At 41.6% G+C, this 17,252-nt stretch overlaps 1 protein-coding gene across 1 annotated transcript in view; it reads right to left on the bottom strand.

Moving 5' to 3' along the window:
• atf6b (activating transcription factor 6 beta) overlaps positions 1-16,990 on the bottom strand; it is a 29,442-nt gene extending 12,452 nt beyond the window's left edge. Inside the window, exons 1-8 of the mRNA XM_028598404.1 lie at positions 16,661-16,990; positions 10,461-10,540; positions 9,263-9,344; positions 7,182-7,241; positions 6,999-7,078; positions 5,849-6,023; positions 1,471-1,635; positions 1,175-1,347 (exon numbers count right to left, since the gene is read on the bottom strand). Of these exons, the coding sequence (XP_028454205.1) occupies positions 1,175-1,347; positions 1,471-1,635; positions 5,849-6,023; positions 6,999-7,078; positions 7,182-7,241; positions 9,263-9,344; positions 10,461-10,540; positions 16,661-16,733 (888 nt within the window). The 5' untranslated portion in view covers positions 16,734-16,990. The remainder of the gene's footprint in view (positions 1-1,174; positions 1,348-1,470; positions 1,636-5,848; positions 6,024-6,998; positions 7,079-7,181; positions 7,242-9,262; positions 9,345-10,460; positions 10,541-16,660) is intronic.
• Between the last annotated feature and the right edge of the window lie 262 nt (positions 16,991-17,252).

The following is a 17,252-nucleotide window of genomic DNA, read 5'->3' on the forward strand; positions in this document are numbered from 1 at the left end:
ATGGAAAAGTGGATCAGCTTGCTTTGTGCTTTCACAAGGGGGGGGCGGAGAATTGGTATCAGCTGTGTGCTCGGCCATCAAGTGGTATTTCAGACTGGACGTGCTACGATGATGGCTCAGTTCACAACGACAAAAACACACACATCACTTTGGTCTCGTCAGTGGAACCATTTGACAACTTTTTAAAAAGTAAACTTTCCATTCAGAATCGTATTGGCGTCTATTTCGGCGTCTCGCGCTCGCCATCCACTCAAAACATAACGTTAGCCTGCTACTCTTTGACCGGCTGGCGGAAGTTTTTCTAACGTTACTAGTTGTTGCAACAGCATGTGAAAAAAACTACAAAGTTTGCTAGGCCAAAAAGAGTGTTGATCTCGCAATTAAAAAAAAAAAAAATGTACGCCGTTAAAATGGGTTAGCGTTAACACCGTTAATAAACGCCTTTAACTGACAGCACTAGTTATTACATAAGTTATCAATAAGAGATCTTATAGAATAGCCGAAAGGCGTGAAGAGATAGTTCAGAGATTACAGTATTTTTGCTAAAATCTTTAATTATATCAAATAAGAAGGTTTAAAAATAAATAAATGAATAAATAAATAAACTGTTTGGTCTCAACTAAAGCTAGGAGTCCCAAAACTTCACTCGTGTTTCCTACTTCCCTTTGTTAATTATACCACCCCCACAATTACTATAGTGCGGCCGATTTGCCAATCAGTGGCCTAGCTGTCAATCACAATCAGTGGATCAGAACTATAACCAAAATATGGGAAGTCTTAAAATAACTATTGTTCTTAAAATATAAACAAAAAGTGCTTTTTTGACTCTTACGGTACTGTTTTTCGCCACTTTCCCAGAGTCAGAATAAATGTCTGAGGACAGCCCTTTTATTATGTATTTGGTGTAGTCTAAAGTTACATCAAACAGCATTATTAGGCAATACTAGCTCAACTGTTGAGTGTCTGTGGCATCAAATAACATAATCCTGATCCCCAAGGCATGCTGCAGTTGAGTGAAACCAAGCAAGGGAACTGCGGGGGGGTTAGGGGGCGCATTAAGCCCTTTGGTGCCTACAGTATTCTTCAATGAAACACACAAATCGTTTGGTATTGGAGCCAGACATTTGGCTGCGATTTGATGATCGGTGCATGTCAGCACGTCCAGCTTACTTACGTCGATATCGTTGGAGTTGTTGCCGGGTAGCGCCGCCGTCGTCGCCGGGACGATGGGTTTGCTGCTGGGCGGCGCGGTGGGGCTGGCGCAGTGCTGGGGGATGCTCGGAGAGACGGGCTCCATCTTTACGATGGCCGGAGCCGAGCCAAGACAGACAGACTGAGACAAGACAACTGGGGGGAGGAGGAGGAGGAAAGACAAGGAGGAGACGGATCAGACATCAACAGGAAGTCAGTGTTATTCCCCCCCCCAAAAAAAACCATATTCAGTAATTAAAAAGACAAAAAACTCTTTACCAGGTCTGCTCTGGTCCATGGAGGGGAGGCCCTGCAGTATGAGGGTCTTGGCTGGTGCGGGGGTCTGGGGGACGGGGAGGGTGGTGACACACACCGGTCTGGGCTGGATGGCAGGTTTGGTGCTCAGGATGGTGCTGGCCTTTAATGTGGCCGAACCGGGCAGAACTTGAGGCAAGAAGAAAAAAAAAAAAAAAAAAAAAAAAAAACTGTTTACGTGCACATATAATTCCAAGTTTTTGCCCTTCTTCCGAAAAAGACAACGTTGTGACTTAGCAGTGGAGCTGGGCAATATATCGATATTATATGGATATCGTGATATGAGACTAGATGTCGACTTAGATTTTGGATATCGTGATATGACATACGTGTTGTCTTTTCCTGGTTTTAAAGGCTGCATTACAGTAAAGTGATGTCCTTTTCTGAACTTACCAGACTGCTGTTACTGTTCTATTATTTGCCTTTACCCACTTATTATATTATTATATCCACATTACTGATGATTATTTATCTGAAATCTCATTGTGTAAATATTTTGTGAAAGCACCAATAGTCAACACTACAATATCGTTGCGGTAACGATAGAGGTATTTGGTTCAAAAATATCGTCATATTTGATTTTCTCCATATCGCCCAGCCCTACTTAGCTGTATACATGGCTCATGACAGGGAATAATCCGCTAATGTTCCCGTTTACATGCAGCCGTGCAAAATTAGGGTTCTTTCAAAAGTTTTCCACTGGACTTGTTAGAGCGTTTGAACACAGCGTCCCTCTTTCATTCCTTCAACCAGCTTCTTGAAAAGATCAACGTAGAGATTTGTGCGCAGAATCCAAAAACCTGTTGATATCCAAGTCTTTCATAAGGTTTAAAAGTAGCCATGTTTCTCCTTCTTTACCTTTGAGCATCCATCTTTACCGCAGCATTTATCTTTTCCTGGTTTCAACCCAACCAGGAAAGAAAATGCCTCTGCGCTCAATTGGATAGGCCTACAACCAATCAGAGCAACGGACAGACCTACAACCAATCAGAGCAACGGAGTAAGTGACGATGCCGAATCCCGTAGGAAGGAGGGCAAAAACATCTTCCCGATTGACAAACGCCTCGATTGCAGTTCTCCGTTCCTCTTTTAAAATGAACGTGCTGTCGATCTCTTCTATAATACCTGTTGGCAGGTACCAGGTACTTTTTTTCGTAATGGAAAACCAAAAACAGGCGAGTCGAGCCGAGCCGAGCCGAGCAGGTACCACGTGATGGAAAAACGCCATAACAGACGCGACGGCAGAATCTCCACATCTCATTTCTCCAGCGGCAGCCATCTTTGTTGTAAACAAATTCAACCCGAGCGCTCTTTGGTGACGCGGTTGATTACGTTACTGTTAATCATCTGTCCATCATCGTATAAAGCCCGTCCTGACAATTTGATTGGTCCGAACAGCTCTGGTTGGAGCGTAGCTGCTCCACAACGGCAGTCCAGACCCAACTTTCCGACCTCAAACGTTGTGGGCGGGGCCAAGTTCGACTGGCATCCGGGCTACAAGTAAAAACCCTGATTGAGACGCAGATTCCGAATGTGCCGTACACGTGTCCGAAGAATGCTTCTGAAACCAGAATAATAAAACGGCATATCCCACATGTCTTACCCAGAAAACGCTATACCCGGAAAAAAGGCCTTATCGTGGTTATCCAAACGGACTTTGCTGTTTACATGACCTGTATCAATTTCAGAATAATAGTGGAACATGAGCGTGAATGTCAATTTATTTATTTACATTTGCAGTCATTATATTTTAGACGACTGACTTTTAACTGCGCTGCTCTGCAGCACTTTCAGATACTCCAGCTGTCAACAAGTCAATGATTTGAAATGCAAATACTGGTTCCCCGATGATGACACACTCCATCACATCCACACACTGGAGTCATTTGGGTTTAAACAAATTTGCTCTTTCAACAGCAAAACACATGCACATTAAAAACCCTTGTGTTGACTTAGGTTCAAATTGACCCGTTTTCAATTTTTGTTTCATTTCAGAAAATATGGGACGTGGAAATAAGCGCTGAAAATGTAAAGAAGAAAAATTTTACAATTTAAAATGTTGGAAAAAGCAAAAACAAACTGTGAAAAGTTTTTTTTTCAAGGTTGATGGGAAGACCGCACAAGGGTTAGGGCTGGAGTTTATGTTTGAAATCAACTTCACAAGACTACTAGCCTCGTGAGACCGTCCTGATCTGGCGAGCTCCAGTTTTCCACTCGCAGATCAGTCTGGCGTCTTGAGGCAGAGAAAATTTGGAGCCGTTAGCCAAATGACCGGGCCAATCAGCGTTGGTTTTGAGGTGGGTTAGGTGGTGATAGACCGATGGTTTATCCAATCAGCTAACCAGTATTATCAGCCAGCGGTAGCCCTAATTCTGTTAGCCGCTCGCTAATGCTTTTTTTCTCTTGGATCCTTCTTTTGGAATATGGTCCGTGAACCTGAAATGGTGTCTTTTATTCCTAAATTCTCGTTACACAAACGGCAAATATTCTTTACAGACATGTTGCTTGCATGCGGAGCTTACGAGCTATGCTTTGCCTGCAGCAGCAGGGGCGGGCTTGTGGTTGTATTTTCATACGCTTCGTGGATCTGATTGGTTGATTTGGCCCGTCTATCACCAACATAGGTGATAGACAGATGGTTCATCCAATCAAATAACCAGTATTCCGCCCCTTCCCAAAAGTTTTCCAACGGAAAGTTCCCAGATGGATATGCCGAGCAAATACGAAGCAATCCATCTGGCGGAGTCAGGTTACAAGACTACACCAGGGTTCCCACACCAGAGGGGACATATACAATCCCCCCATTGTGTTGTGGGTCCGCCCTGATCTTCTCTATACACAATACCTGAATAGGTGAAGACTGGAAGATTAACTGGGAAGTCGGGAGCTTTTCCTTCAGCCCAGACAGCTCGGTACAACTATTCGATTCTTACACAAGTACGGGTCAAGTACTGATGTACATTATCTGTAAACCACATGTATTTTAGTAAGCGATCTCTTTTTTTTTTTCCCTCTTAGTGCCACATTAAAAACACAAATGGACCATCTGTCTAAAAGCAACGCTTTGAGTGCAACATGATTCTGCTTCTATTACAGCCAATCATATCCAGCCATGCTCCGTGACAGTTTTTTGGGACAATTTTTGTCATTTTATTTGCCAATTGAAAACTTGAGCAAGCGGTCAGCTAGTCCACGCTACACATGCCATCACCGGCCAACACCAACCACATATACTACAGAATATATATCGGCCATTTGTCGGTGTTTGGGCTGTGAACGGTTGGAAATGTTAACACATCGCCCGGGAAATACACATTGAAGCTACAGTACGTAGATTTTGTCGCCCCCGTGAGGAATTCCAAGTACAAAATTGTCAGCGCGCCGTCCACATGATACAAGCCTTCCGTGATCGTGCACAGCCCCCACCCCATCCTACATGCAATTGATAGTAGCCAAGGAGGACACTGATGATTTAAGACATGGACTCTTCAGAAGTGGTATTCATCTTCACTCGAGTTTCTGCACGCAAAAGTCGCCAAACGGCAATATCTTCTGAACATCAGAAGTTTCTCAGTCCTACTGAGAAATACAGAGAGAGTTGTGTGGAGCTGATAGTCTTAATTAGCTTTGTAGCAACGGCTGGAATGTACGCTCTCAAGCTTTAAATATTAACTGCAGCTAAACACAGCCGACCACCATCAGAACAAATACACCAGCAAAAAGAAAGCAATTTCTCCTTCCAGTATTCTATGATTAAAATAGCTTTAGAAACACAGCAGCTAACTTAAACCTCTCCTTACTGACAAACCACAGCCAGTTTCACTAATGGCCACACTGGAGATGAGAATCACATCAAGGGCCAGACATGGATAGTTTAGTGACAAAAGTCATATTTTGGATTGTTCAGCATGTTTCACACTATTTTACATTTGGCCCACATAAAGCCCTAAAAACAGTCAGCAAAAGAAGGTTCCTTAGTCGTCACAGAATTTTCCAAATAAATGCAAAAAACAATGCAACTTTTTAAAGAGGAGGCTGCCACACAGCCAACTCAGAACAACAGCCTGAATATGTGACCTCTCTGCTTTTTAGGGATCTTCTGAGTCCCAAAGTCGGCAAATCTGGCAAATTCTGCTTTGAGCGTCGCGTGATTTCAATTTGGAAAACATTTCCCCGTCTTTTTGGTTTTGGCGCACAACTAGGCGGGCCAAAAATGTATTGTAAACCTAAACAGTTACGTGGGCTGGATCCAAATTGGAGAGGAGCCGGATGTTGCCCGCGGGGGCTGGAGTTGGCCCGTTGCGGCCTACAGCATTCGGAGAGTTGGTGCGTGTCAGCCTACCTGCAGCCTGCGTCTGCATTCCACCGACGACTGCCGGGATCGGCGTCTGAAGCTGCGTCTGTGGTCGGGGTACAGCTGTTGTTGCCACGGTGACCTCCATGGCGCCCAGCGGGGGAGACAGCACGTCTCCGTACATGTACGGAGGAGTCGGAGGGTTTTCCCCCTTAACGGTGATCTGGAGGGGAGAGACACTCAGTCAGAAAATGATACCGAGAGCGTTTTTATCCTCCGTTAAAAAACACCTGATTCATGCTGCTGCTGACATAATGTGAATGAGTCATTATGTTTTTATTCATTCATTCATTCATTGCAAGACAAAAACTGTGTATCTACGGGACAAAAGAGGTTAGTTTTCACAGTCAGCAAACCCCTTAACATCCTCCATGTTAAAACTGTTTTAATACATCCAGTTGAATGTCTACTTCAACAGAATTAACCCTTGTGTTTCCCTAGGGTCACATTTTGACCCATTTTCAAAGTATTTTATATCAGAAATATGGGTTTCTTTCAACCAAATTGCCCCAAAATAACATGGATGCATGCATGTACGTTGTATGGAACCTAGATACAACGTTGTTCGCAGTTCAAATTAATTGATTACGGTACTTGTGTTTTAATCAATTTTATAGCCATTAAATTTCTGTTTTTTAAATGGTTTCAAAACAGCATCCTGACCAAACTTTGACATGTACGAGTCTATGGTTATCCACTCAACATCCTCGGACTTTAACTATTAGTCAAAATAATTCATAATTTCTTGCCAAATCCGGCCCCCCACATATTTTGATCCGGCCCCCATATAAATTTTGGCCTGCCCAGTTTGTGTCACTTTTTGCTACTTTTTCCAACATTTCTGTCGCTTTATTCGACATTTTTTACGTTTCTTTGTCTTTGACATTTTTGTCAACTAAACTATCTATGAGAAGACTATAGGAGAAATGCAATAATACAGTTGAAGATATTTGATAAATATATTTTTTTTGATGACATAAAAGCAATAAACTCTACATGTCTGGCCCTTGATGTGATTCTAATTTTCCAGTGTGGCCCTTTGTGAAACTGAGTTTGACACCGCTGAGGAAGGATAACAAGTTCATGGTTGACGGGGAGACAACATGAGGGTCACACACACACACACACACACACACACCTGTGGGTCTGGAGACGACGCGGAGCATTCGGACGCGAGCGAGGATGCCGGAGAGGGAGGCTCTGCTTTCACCTGGAACACTGGACACACAAACAAAAATCATACACCAGTGATCGTAAACAAGAGTATGTAAGCAGCATAGTTGGTTTGGGTCAGATTTGAAAAAGCAGCTGCAGGACTTACACATTTCCACGGGTAACGGCTGAGTGATGGTCATTTCACTTTTTACCACGGGCGCTTCTCCTTCAGAGAGAAAAAGAAAGACACACAGACATCTAGAGGTGTTGAAATTAATCAAATAATCGATGCGTGGAATCGTGGACACGGACGATGCTGCATTGATAATCGGCCGGCTCATAATCGATTATTTCGGTTTACAATTTAATGTCGGCCTAACAACATTTCTGTTTACATATTCTGGTATGTTTTGCACATTCAGGAGGTGCCATGTGCTCAGTGCTGTATAGTTTTATGTATCCAATTGATTTAGTATTGGAGCACTGCAGAATGTTTGGTTTTTGGAGCTTGAAAAGCTGTAAATTAAATATCCTACGTGGCTTTTAATAGAAAAGATTTATTTGACGCATCGTGATATGGAATCGAAGACGTGATAATCGTATCGCATCGAATCGGGAGATCAGTGAAGATTCACAGCTCTGCAGATATCAAAACAAAGACTGCTGAGGCTTAAAAGTGAGTTTTTAAGGCTTAAAAAATGACAATAACTTGATTTATTTATCACTTTCTAAAAGTGCTATGTAACTACTTATCATCGCCACCAAAACCCAGAATTATAACAATCATAATGATAGTACAGAATGAATAAACACACAGAAATCAGTGTCACGTTGAATCAGGGTAGCAACCTCCCAGAGAAAATATCCTGAAAAAACATCAAATAAATACCCTCTAATAAACAGTCCGACTTCCAGCTGGATCTTTTTTTTTTATAGAAATAGCACAATAAAATCAAAGAATATAAAAAAAGGTAAATTCTGGTTGTTATAGGCTTAAAATAAAGGCGACGTAAAGACTAGGTTTTGCACTCATTGCAGCAGTTATTTAAGCTCTCCATGAATTTAGCAGCACAAAAAGCCAAAGGTTTCTCCTTAAAAAAGGTACACTGTACTGTGTGGGTATGTCTCCCATCTGGCGGTGAAATTGTATTTTGGTGGCCGGTTAGCTCAGTTGGTAGAGCGAGCACACATATGCAGAGGTTTATTCCTCGACGCACAAGGTCTCAGCTTTCCTATCCAATAAAGGCAGAAATGCCCAAAAGTGTTTAAAAAAAATAAAAATAAAAATTGTATTTTGCATTCAAACGAATAGTGCTCTCACGCACCTCGCTTTTTCCAAATGCGTGTTGCAACTACGGTAGCCGTTACGCACCAAGAAGCTACGACGACATGTCTTCCAATAGCGCTTCATCGCCTTTTTCGGCAACAAGGATTCCTTCTCCCGTGGCTCGGCGGGAGTACGATCCTCCATTACGAACTCAAGTGCACTTGCAGGCTTTCAAATTTGCCTCCTTCTCCGTTTCAGCTGGTTTTCAGTCACGTGACGCCGGCTCTGAACGAGAACGCGTTGTGGATTAGCTGGACAGGTCGGCTAGTGCTCCATATCCCTCTCAGCCATTAGAGTTTTTCAAAATGACGGAACGACATGAAGGCCTTCTTGGACTTGCCCGTCCAACGTAAACACAGATGAGAAATTCTTCGCTTACGAGGATTGGTCAGATCATTGGCAGAGGTCATTTTACACCAATGAGTACATATTCATGAATGAAGACACTGATTTTAGCTAATAAAATACTTCAAACACTACACAGTGTACCTTTAAATTAATGAACCAAGAAACTGTTTAAAATAAGTATATTTAAGCCACAAAGAACAAAAGGGGTTTTTGCTAAGAATCAACTCCAAAAATTACACAATGGAGCTTTAAAAGATTGACGTCTTCAGTAGGAACCAATGGGCTCGGAGCAGAGAGCCACAGACTTCCGTCTCTCAGTCATTTCTGACTTCCTGTTTGGGTGTTTTCATGGGATTTGTTGACCAAAAGAAGAAGAAAAACACACTATCCTGATCTATCTCTGGACAAAATCTATGATATATAATAAATAATAATAAAGACTTTTCCTGTGGCAGCAGCGAGGCCGAAGCGTCTCGCGTTTCAGAGAACCTTTGATGCGTGAAAGCCAAACGCTGACCGAGGTTGTTTTTAAGGTTCCCCGTGAGCGCCTCACGGGGTTGGCTGTTCTGTACCTGTGAGAAGGTTGTCGTCAAGGTGTCGCCATGGCGACGTGGGGTTGTCAGGATCGAGGGTGAGCACGAGGTCATTGTCAAACTGCGAGAGGGAGGGGAGGGAGAAAGAGAGAGAGGAAAAAAAGAGAGAGACTAAGTCAGGTGGAAAATTAGAGGTGTGTGTGTGTGTGTGTGTGTGTGTGTGTGTGTGTGTGTGTGTGTGTGTGTGTGTGTGTGTGTGTGTGTGTGAGAGAGACAAACAATTAGCCTGATTATCTTTTGACCCAACATGTGAACCTACTGGGGCTTAAATAATACCACGTATGCTGCTGCAACAACATGTGAATGAGCGATGCCAATATGTCGATCACACAGTTAAAGGAATAATTCAACATTTTGGAAAAATATTATTAAATCCACAAGATGAGCAGAGAGGATGAATATGGGCCTTTTTTATAAGGAGGTTGTACAACACCCAAATCAGAAAAAAGTTGGGACAGTATGGAAAACACAAATAAAAAAATAAAGTAGTGATTTCTAAATGTACTTTGACTTGTATTTCATTGCAGACAATGTGAACACAAAATATTTCATGTTTTGTCTGGTCAACTTAGTTTCATTTGTTCCAACTTTTTTTGAAATGTGTTGCAAGAACCAAAATAGGAATTTTGTTTTTTTTAAGAAAAAAAAATAAAAATCATGAGGAACACATTAAATTATGTGCTGTTGTATTGACTGCAATGAAAAACAAGTCAAAAGTACATTTAGAAATCCCTACTTTCTTTTTTTATTTTTGTTTTCCATACTGTCCCAACTTTTTCTGATTTGGGGTTGTAAATTCTAGGTCTGCCCTCCTTTTTAGTCGACTAATCGGTTGATTTGGTCTAGTCGGTCAGGGTGTTTTCATGCTGAAGGACTTCTAAAAACGTATGAGCCCATCTCTGTTAACGCAGGATAAAATGCTGCTTTTGAGTGATTCTTTGTGGAGAGTTTTTAATCCGTTTTACAGATCTGTCCATTGAATCAACTCCTTGCTCCACTGTGCACGAGAGAGGGAATGGGTTTCCCCCTCTTCAAAGATTAAAAAAAAGTTATGACTTATCACACGTATCAAACGGTGTGTTTGTTTGTGGCTTCGGTTTCACTCTCGGTCCCCCCGGGGGACGGAAACCAGAGCTGCGAGCAGCGACACCGTCTTTTCGTTTTTTTGTCTCCGTACCGATGGTTCGTATTTCAACCCCCGGCTGAAGTCGGCGTCCTCTCCCTCCTCCATGCTCTCACACTGGTACAGGCAGGCATCTGGGGACACAGACAGCATTCAGATCGATAGATAAGATACTTTATTGATCCCCAAGGGGGAAATTCAAAGTCCCAGTGGCTTACAGACATCACACACAACATGCACATACATCATAAACCGGAGGATAAAGTAACAAATCCACATGAATGTTATGGACAACAAAAGAAAAGACGCTAAAGAGAAAATTCCCATGAGTGTACTGAGGGATGTATAAGCAGGAGAGGCTTGCAGTGGCAGGGCAGGGACTGACCCTGTGATTCAGGCTGCATGGTGAGGTGCTCTATGAGTGTGTGTGTGTCATGGTGGTATAGTGCAAATAAGTCCAACAGTGCAAGGATGAAGTCTAGAGACCAGCATTAAATATGGACAATATAAGGGAATAATGTAAACATAGTATTGTAAGAACTATAGCAGTCTTTTTAAAAAGACAGCATTAAATATGGGCATTATAAGGGACAGTAGGATAGACACAAATCAAGTCAATTTTAGAAGTTTACAATAGCGTAAACACATCAGACAGTCACGAGCGACAACACAGGATATTATTATTATTATTATTATTATTATTATTATTATTATTAACCAAACAGGGTTTTCCTGTATAGAGGAATGTTGCCCCCCCCCAAAGAGGTTTGAGCCAGGCCCAAAGCAAAATCCCCAGCGCCAAAATGATAACTGAGAATAAAAACAGCCACCGAACTCCTCTCTGAATGTGTGTTTACGAGCAAGTTACCAAACAACCGTAAACTGTCCAGACTCAGGCATGTAACTAAGCACATGTACTTCAGTACTGTACTTGAGTCCAAATGTTGAGGTACTTGTACTATACTTGAGTCTTTTTCTTTTCATGCCACTTTTCTACTTCTACTCCGCTACATTTCAGAGAGAAATACTGTACTTTTTTACTACAGCTGTTCCGATACCAATACCAGGATCTGAAAAACCTCCGATACTGCCTAAAACGCAGGTATCGGTGAGTACTGGAGTTTATGCACGGATCAGATAAGACATTATTTAACCCTGTAGTAAAGTAGTTTATTTTATGTTCTTTTTCCGTTCATGACCGACTGTCAAACTGGATAATAAAAGAAAGTTCTACGGCATTCATTGTTTGAGTTTGTTCACATTTTACAAAGAGTTCAACCTTAGCCAGGCTGAACAACGAAGAGAGAAATAATAATATCACATTCATACATCCAGGGATAGTAGTTCAAACATAATAATAATAATATATATATATATATATATATATATATATATATATATATATATATATATATATATATATATATATATATATATATATATATATATGGCACACTGTTATCGGGTCGGTACTCGTTATCTGTCGATACACAAGTTCAGGATTCAGATTAACTATCAGGAAGAAAAAAAATGGTATCGGACCATCTCTACTTTAGTTACTCCGCTTCATTCATCTGTTCCAGCTTTAGTTCCTAGTTACTTTAGTTACTCCGCTACATTCATCTGTTACAGCTTTAGTTACTAGTTACTTTAGTTACTCCGCTACATTCATCTGTTCCAGCTTTAGTTACTAGTTACTTTAGTTACTCCGCTACATTCATCTGTTCCAGCTTTAGTTACTTTAGTTACTTTAGTTACTCCGCTACATTCATCTGTTCCAGCTTTAGTTACTAGTTACTTTAGTTACTCCGCTACATTCATCTGTTACAGCTTTAGTTACTAGTTACTTTAGTTACTCCGCTACATTCATCTGTTCCAGCTTTAGTTACTAGTTACTTTAGTTACTCCGCTACATTCATCTGTTCCAGCTTTAGTTACTAGGTACTTTAGTTACTCCGCTACATCATCCGTATACAGCTTTAGTTACTAGTTACTTTAGTTACTAGTTACTTGACACATTAAGATTCCTGCACACAGAACACATGTAGTTTATAACATCTGATGTTGGATTCTAAAGTAAACTAGCCGACAATATAACGAGTCCAGCTGAAACATGTAGGGTTAGGTTTGGATTATACAATTTTCCTCGCGATATAATAATCAGATATTAAAGAGTCCTCCATCCTTGAAACTGACCATTAAACACACAACTGGTTGGATCCTTTACACTTCCTACGATGGGAGGATTCTTCTTAACTTTTAATACTTTAACTACATTTCCCTGATGATACTTACAGACTTTTACTGAAGTAACATTTTCAATGCAGGACGATTACTTGTAAGAGAGTATTATTACAGTGTGGTATTAGTACTTTTACTGAAGTAAAGGATCTCCACACAGCACGTCTTTAACGATACACATGGCAACAAGTTACCAGCAAACAGACGGGGACAGGAAGTGTGTTTCTCGACTATACGATAACACCTCGAGAAACAAATAAAGGCAGCATCTCCTCGGTGTTGATTTTGTAGTGGCGGCCCGCCACAGCAAAATTTCTGCCGCCACGGTATCAGAAATAGGGCAGACGCACAATGTAGTCGCGGTTGCCTTTTAAATAATCCTAGCCAACATAATGTCGTTCACATTGCAATTTAACAACGAGTAGAACTATTCAGAGGTTATTGGGGCCGTCCAGTTCAACTCCACATACTGTTGATGTCGTTTATTGTCAAAACGTTCGCTTTCTTCCGAGTCAACTATTAAACCAACAGCCCCCACCAAAAACCTCACAGTTAAGTAGGGCTGCCACATCTCTTAGTCGATTAGTCGACTAATCGGTCGTTTTGGTCTTAGTCGACTAAGATTTCTTTAGTCGATTAGTCATTTTTTATGCTTATTCATGCTTAATTACTTATTTCCAAGAAACTTTTGAGCACATTTATGGTTAACACAAGATTTAAAGTGGTGCTTTTGCAGGATTAATTGTGGAGAAACTCAGTTTTACAGATGGTTAATTAACTACATTTATATTGTGCTTTTCTAGTCTTAACCACCTCTCAAAGCTCACAGCTCTGTCAATTAAATCAACTAATCGATTAGTCGACAAAATCGTATAAGTGTTAGTCGACTAAGAATTTCTTTAGTCGAGGACCGCCCTACAGTTAAGTGCCCTGTAGTTCCTCAAAAAAATACAGTTCAAATCACAACTGAAAATATGCCTCATTGTGTGTGAATAGAGGGGAATAAATATATTTGCTTGTGTTGCAGCGAAGTGCCAGTTCCGTTTCATACGTAAAAAATTTGGCGGCAAAAGGAAAAACACCGAAAGATCACGGTTACGGTCTTGTTTTCGGGACTGAAATTGCATCCGTTGCAATTTTGTGGCCACACAAGAGACTCACAAACAAGTCAAGAAGTCAGAACCAACTTTCAGGAGCAGTCAACTTGATCGTGTTTTCTCAAATAATCAAATCATTGTTTGGTCTTTAGTATAGGTGAGAGGGAAGACAATTCATGTTCACGCTCCTGTTCACTTGCAATAAACTGTATCGGTACGTTTCAGTCCTTGGATTCTCCAAGACACCATACCTAGAGGTTGGCATGGGGTACTTTCCATAAAATCATCTCTCAATGCAAATCAAACTAGCTATTAGGCTAACTGAAATAAAACCATGCAAGTCTCTACAGTGGGGGAAATAAGTATTTGACCCCTTGCTGAGTTTGCAGGTTTGCCCACTTACAAAGAATGCAAAAATCTACAATTGTAATCATATGTACATTCTAACAGTGAAAGACAGAATCCCAAAGAAAATTCCAGAAAATCACATCATATGAATTTATTAAAATTGATAACCATCTGATGAGGAAAAACAAGTATTTGACCCCCTGGACAAACAGCAAGTATTCTGGCTCCTACAAGCCAGTTAGTCTTTCTTTAAGACACAGCGCCAATCCGAACCAATTATCTACATCAAATACACCTGCCTCACCTCGTTACCTGTATAAAAGACACCTGTCAACACCCAAACAACCAGCATCCAACATCACCACCATGGGCAAGACCAAAGAGCTTTCTACGGACATCAGGGACAAGATTGTTGATCTGCACAAGGCTGGGATGGGCTACAAGAAAATCGGAAAGCAACTTGGAGAGAAAAGATCAACTGTCGGTGCAGTTATCAGGAAATGGAAGAAGCACCACAACACCGCCAACCTCCCTCGGTCTGGGCCTCCACACAAGATCTTGCCTCGTGGGGTGTCCCTGATCATGCGAACGGTGAGGAATCATCCCAAAACCACAAGGGGGGAACTGATGAATCAACTGAAGGCAGCTGGGACCACAGTTACAAAAGAAACGGTTGGTAACACACTACGCCGTCATGGATTGAAATCCTGCAGCGCACGCAAGGTCCCCCTGCTCAAGAAGAAACATGTACAGGCCCGCATGAAGTTCGCCATTCACCACCTGGACGACTCAGAAGAGGCCTGGAAGAAGCTGATGTGGTCAGATGAGACCAAAATAGAACTTTTGGCCTCAACTCAACTCGTCGTGTTTGGAGGGCAAAGAACACCGAGTACAACCCAAAGAACACCATCCCCACCGTCAAGCATGGTGGTGGCAACATCATGCTTTGGGGGTGCTTTTCAGCCAAGGGGACGGAACAACTCCATCGTATTGAGGGGAGGATGGACGGGGCCATGTATCGTGGAATTCTGGACCGACATCTCCTTCCCTCAGTAGATGGGTCGAGGATGGGTGTTTCAGCACGACAACGACCCTAAGCACACCGCCAAAGCAACAAAAGAGTGGCTGAAGAAGAAGCACATCAAGGTTCTGGAGTGGCCTAGCCAGTCTCCAGACCAGAATCCGATTGAAAATCTTTGGAGGGAGCTTAAAATTCGAGTTGCCAGGCGACAACCTCGGAACCTGAATGATTTGGAGGCTGTCTGCAGGGAGGAGTGGGCCAACATCCCTGCCGAAATGTGCACAAACCTTGTCACCAACTATAAAAACCGTTTGACATCTGTGCTGGCCAATAATGGCTTTTCTACAAAATATTAACATGCTGTTTGTCCAGGGGGTCAAATACTTGTTTTTCCTTATCAGATGGTTATCAATTTTAATAAATTCATATGATGTGATTTTCTGGAATTTTCTTTGGGATTCTGTCTTTCACTGTTAGAATGTACATATGATTAAAATTGTAGATTTTTGCATTCTTTGTAAGTGGGCAAACCTGCAAAATCAGCAAGGGGTCAAATACTTATTTCCCCCACTGTAGGTATGGTGAAGGGTATGTGATGATGTTGGGGGTCTTGTTAATTCCAAAAGGCCAAGGGAACTTTATAAGGATGCATTGTGTCCTGGATCCATGAAATAACTGGCCTTTAAAAATAATAATCTGCCTGCCTCTATGGGAATTTTACATAGGGGTGTGTAAAGTTATGCCCCCTGTATTTTAAGGATGAACATTTATTTATTTATTTATTTACGATACATTATTCATTAAAAAAGAAAATTGGTGTTCTCAAAGGCTGGATTTTTCCTATTTTTTTTAAATTAAGGCATTAAGATACATTTTCAAGAGATGCTTTTTTTATTCTTTTTTTAGTCAACTTTAACATGGTTGTGTAAACGTATGCAAGCCACTGTAATTCTTCCACAAACGTAGGAAAAAACCCTCGTTATAACGTAATGTATACACATGGATATATTAATATGAACCTGGTAGAGTGATATTAAAACAAGTAGCACATTGGGAAAACTCCCTCAGTTCGGTGCATTTATGTTAAGATACAAACCAGAATAAAGCCACTTAGAAGCCATATTCAATTGTGCGTGTATTGAAAGACTTTGAACAAGAAACAGGTCAACACAAGACTAATAAAATGCGAGTAATTACAAGGTGGACGAAAGAGAAAAAGGGACGTGCGCTTGTGTTAATGTGTGATGACGCTTCCCACACAGTGTTAAAGATAAACTGACATATCCGGGTCTGGTGACTTGAGGAAGCACACTTCAACCGCGTGCAACGAGCATCTTGCACCCAATGCAACACCTTCTCTATAAAATAAAACCCTTAAAAGTCCACAATGGAGATTTTGCAGGGGGTGGGGGAAGAATTTAACCGTTTTAACGCCGCAGCTAGCTTCGCCTGGACGGATGCTGGTCATACCACACCACTGTCATCTAGCTTTGTGTCGTATTATACATGTGTGTTTACCGTTGTAAACGATTAAAATGATAACTCACCCCAATCTTCGCTTGTCAGGAGATTATCAGCGAAGAAACGAGTGTCCAAATCAGATAGTAAATCCGTACTCATAGCCACAAAGGCGGTGTGTTTGGAGAGCAGTTGGCTGCAGTCAGATAGCGACGTGATAGCAGCTAGCTAAACAAACAAACAGAAACACAATACGGACGCTATTTTTTTTAGCATTAAGGTACCGGAGTGATATCAGGCATGGATATCATTTATAATTCAAAATAAAGGGGTGTTTCCTCCGTGGGAAAAGTGATATATTTATCCGTTTGTATCTCCGAGTGATTTGTCTGTTTGGGCTCTTCCCTTTTCCTTCGCAATATGACAGACGAGGAAACGAATTTTCCGGAAAGGCACCGCCCATATGTGACAGACCAGCCAATCACGGAAAACGATAGTGTGACAGACAAGACGAAGAACCAATAAGAGGATTCAGAGAGTGTGATTGAGGACGCAAATCAGCCTATTGTTGAGGGCGAAGCAGAAAGAGGGGTTTAAAGGTGATTCGGCCCAATCGAAACAGCGCATTGTGATGGATAGGCACAATTGACCAATAGACGCGAGGGAATTCGGGGTCCGCGT

Source organism: Perca flavescens, chromosome 14 (assembly GCF_004354835.1).
Source record: "Perca flavescens isolate YP-PL-M2 chromosome 14, PFLA_1.0, whole genome shotgun sequence".
Taxonomy (NCBI): domain Eukaryota; kingdom Metazoa; phylum Chordata; class Actinopteri; order Perciformes; family Percidae; genus Perca; species Perca flavescens.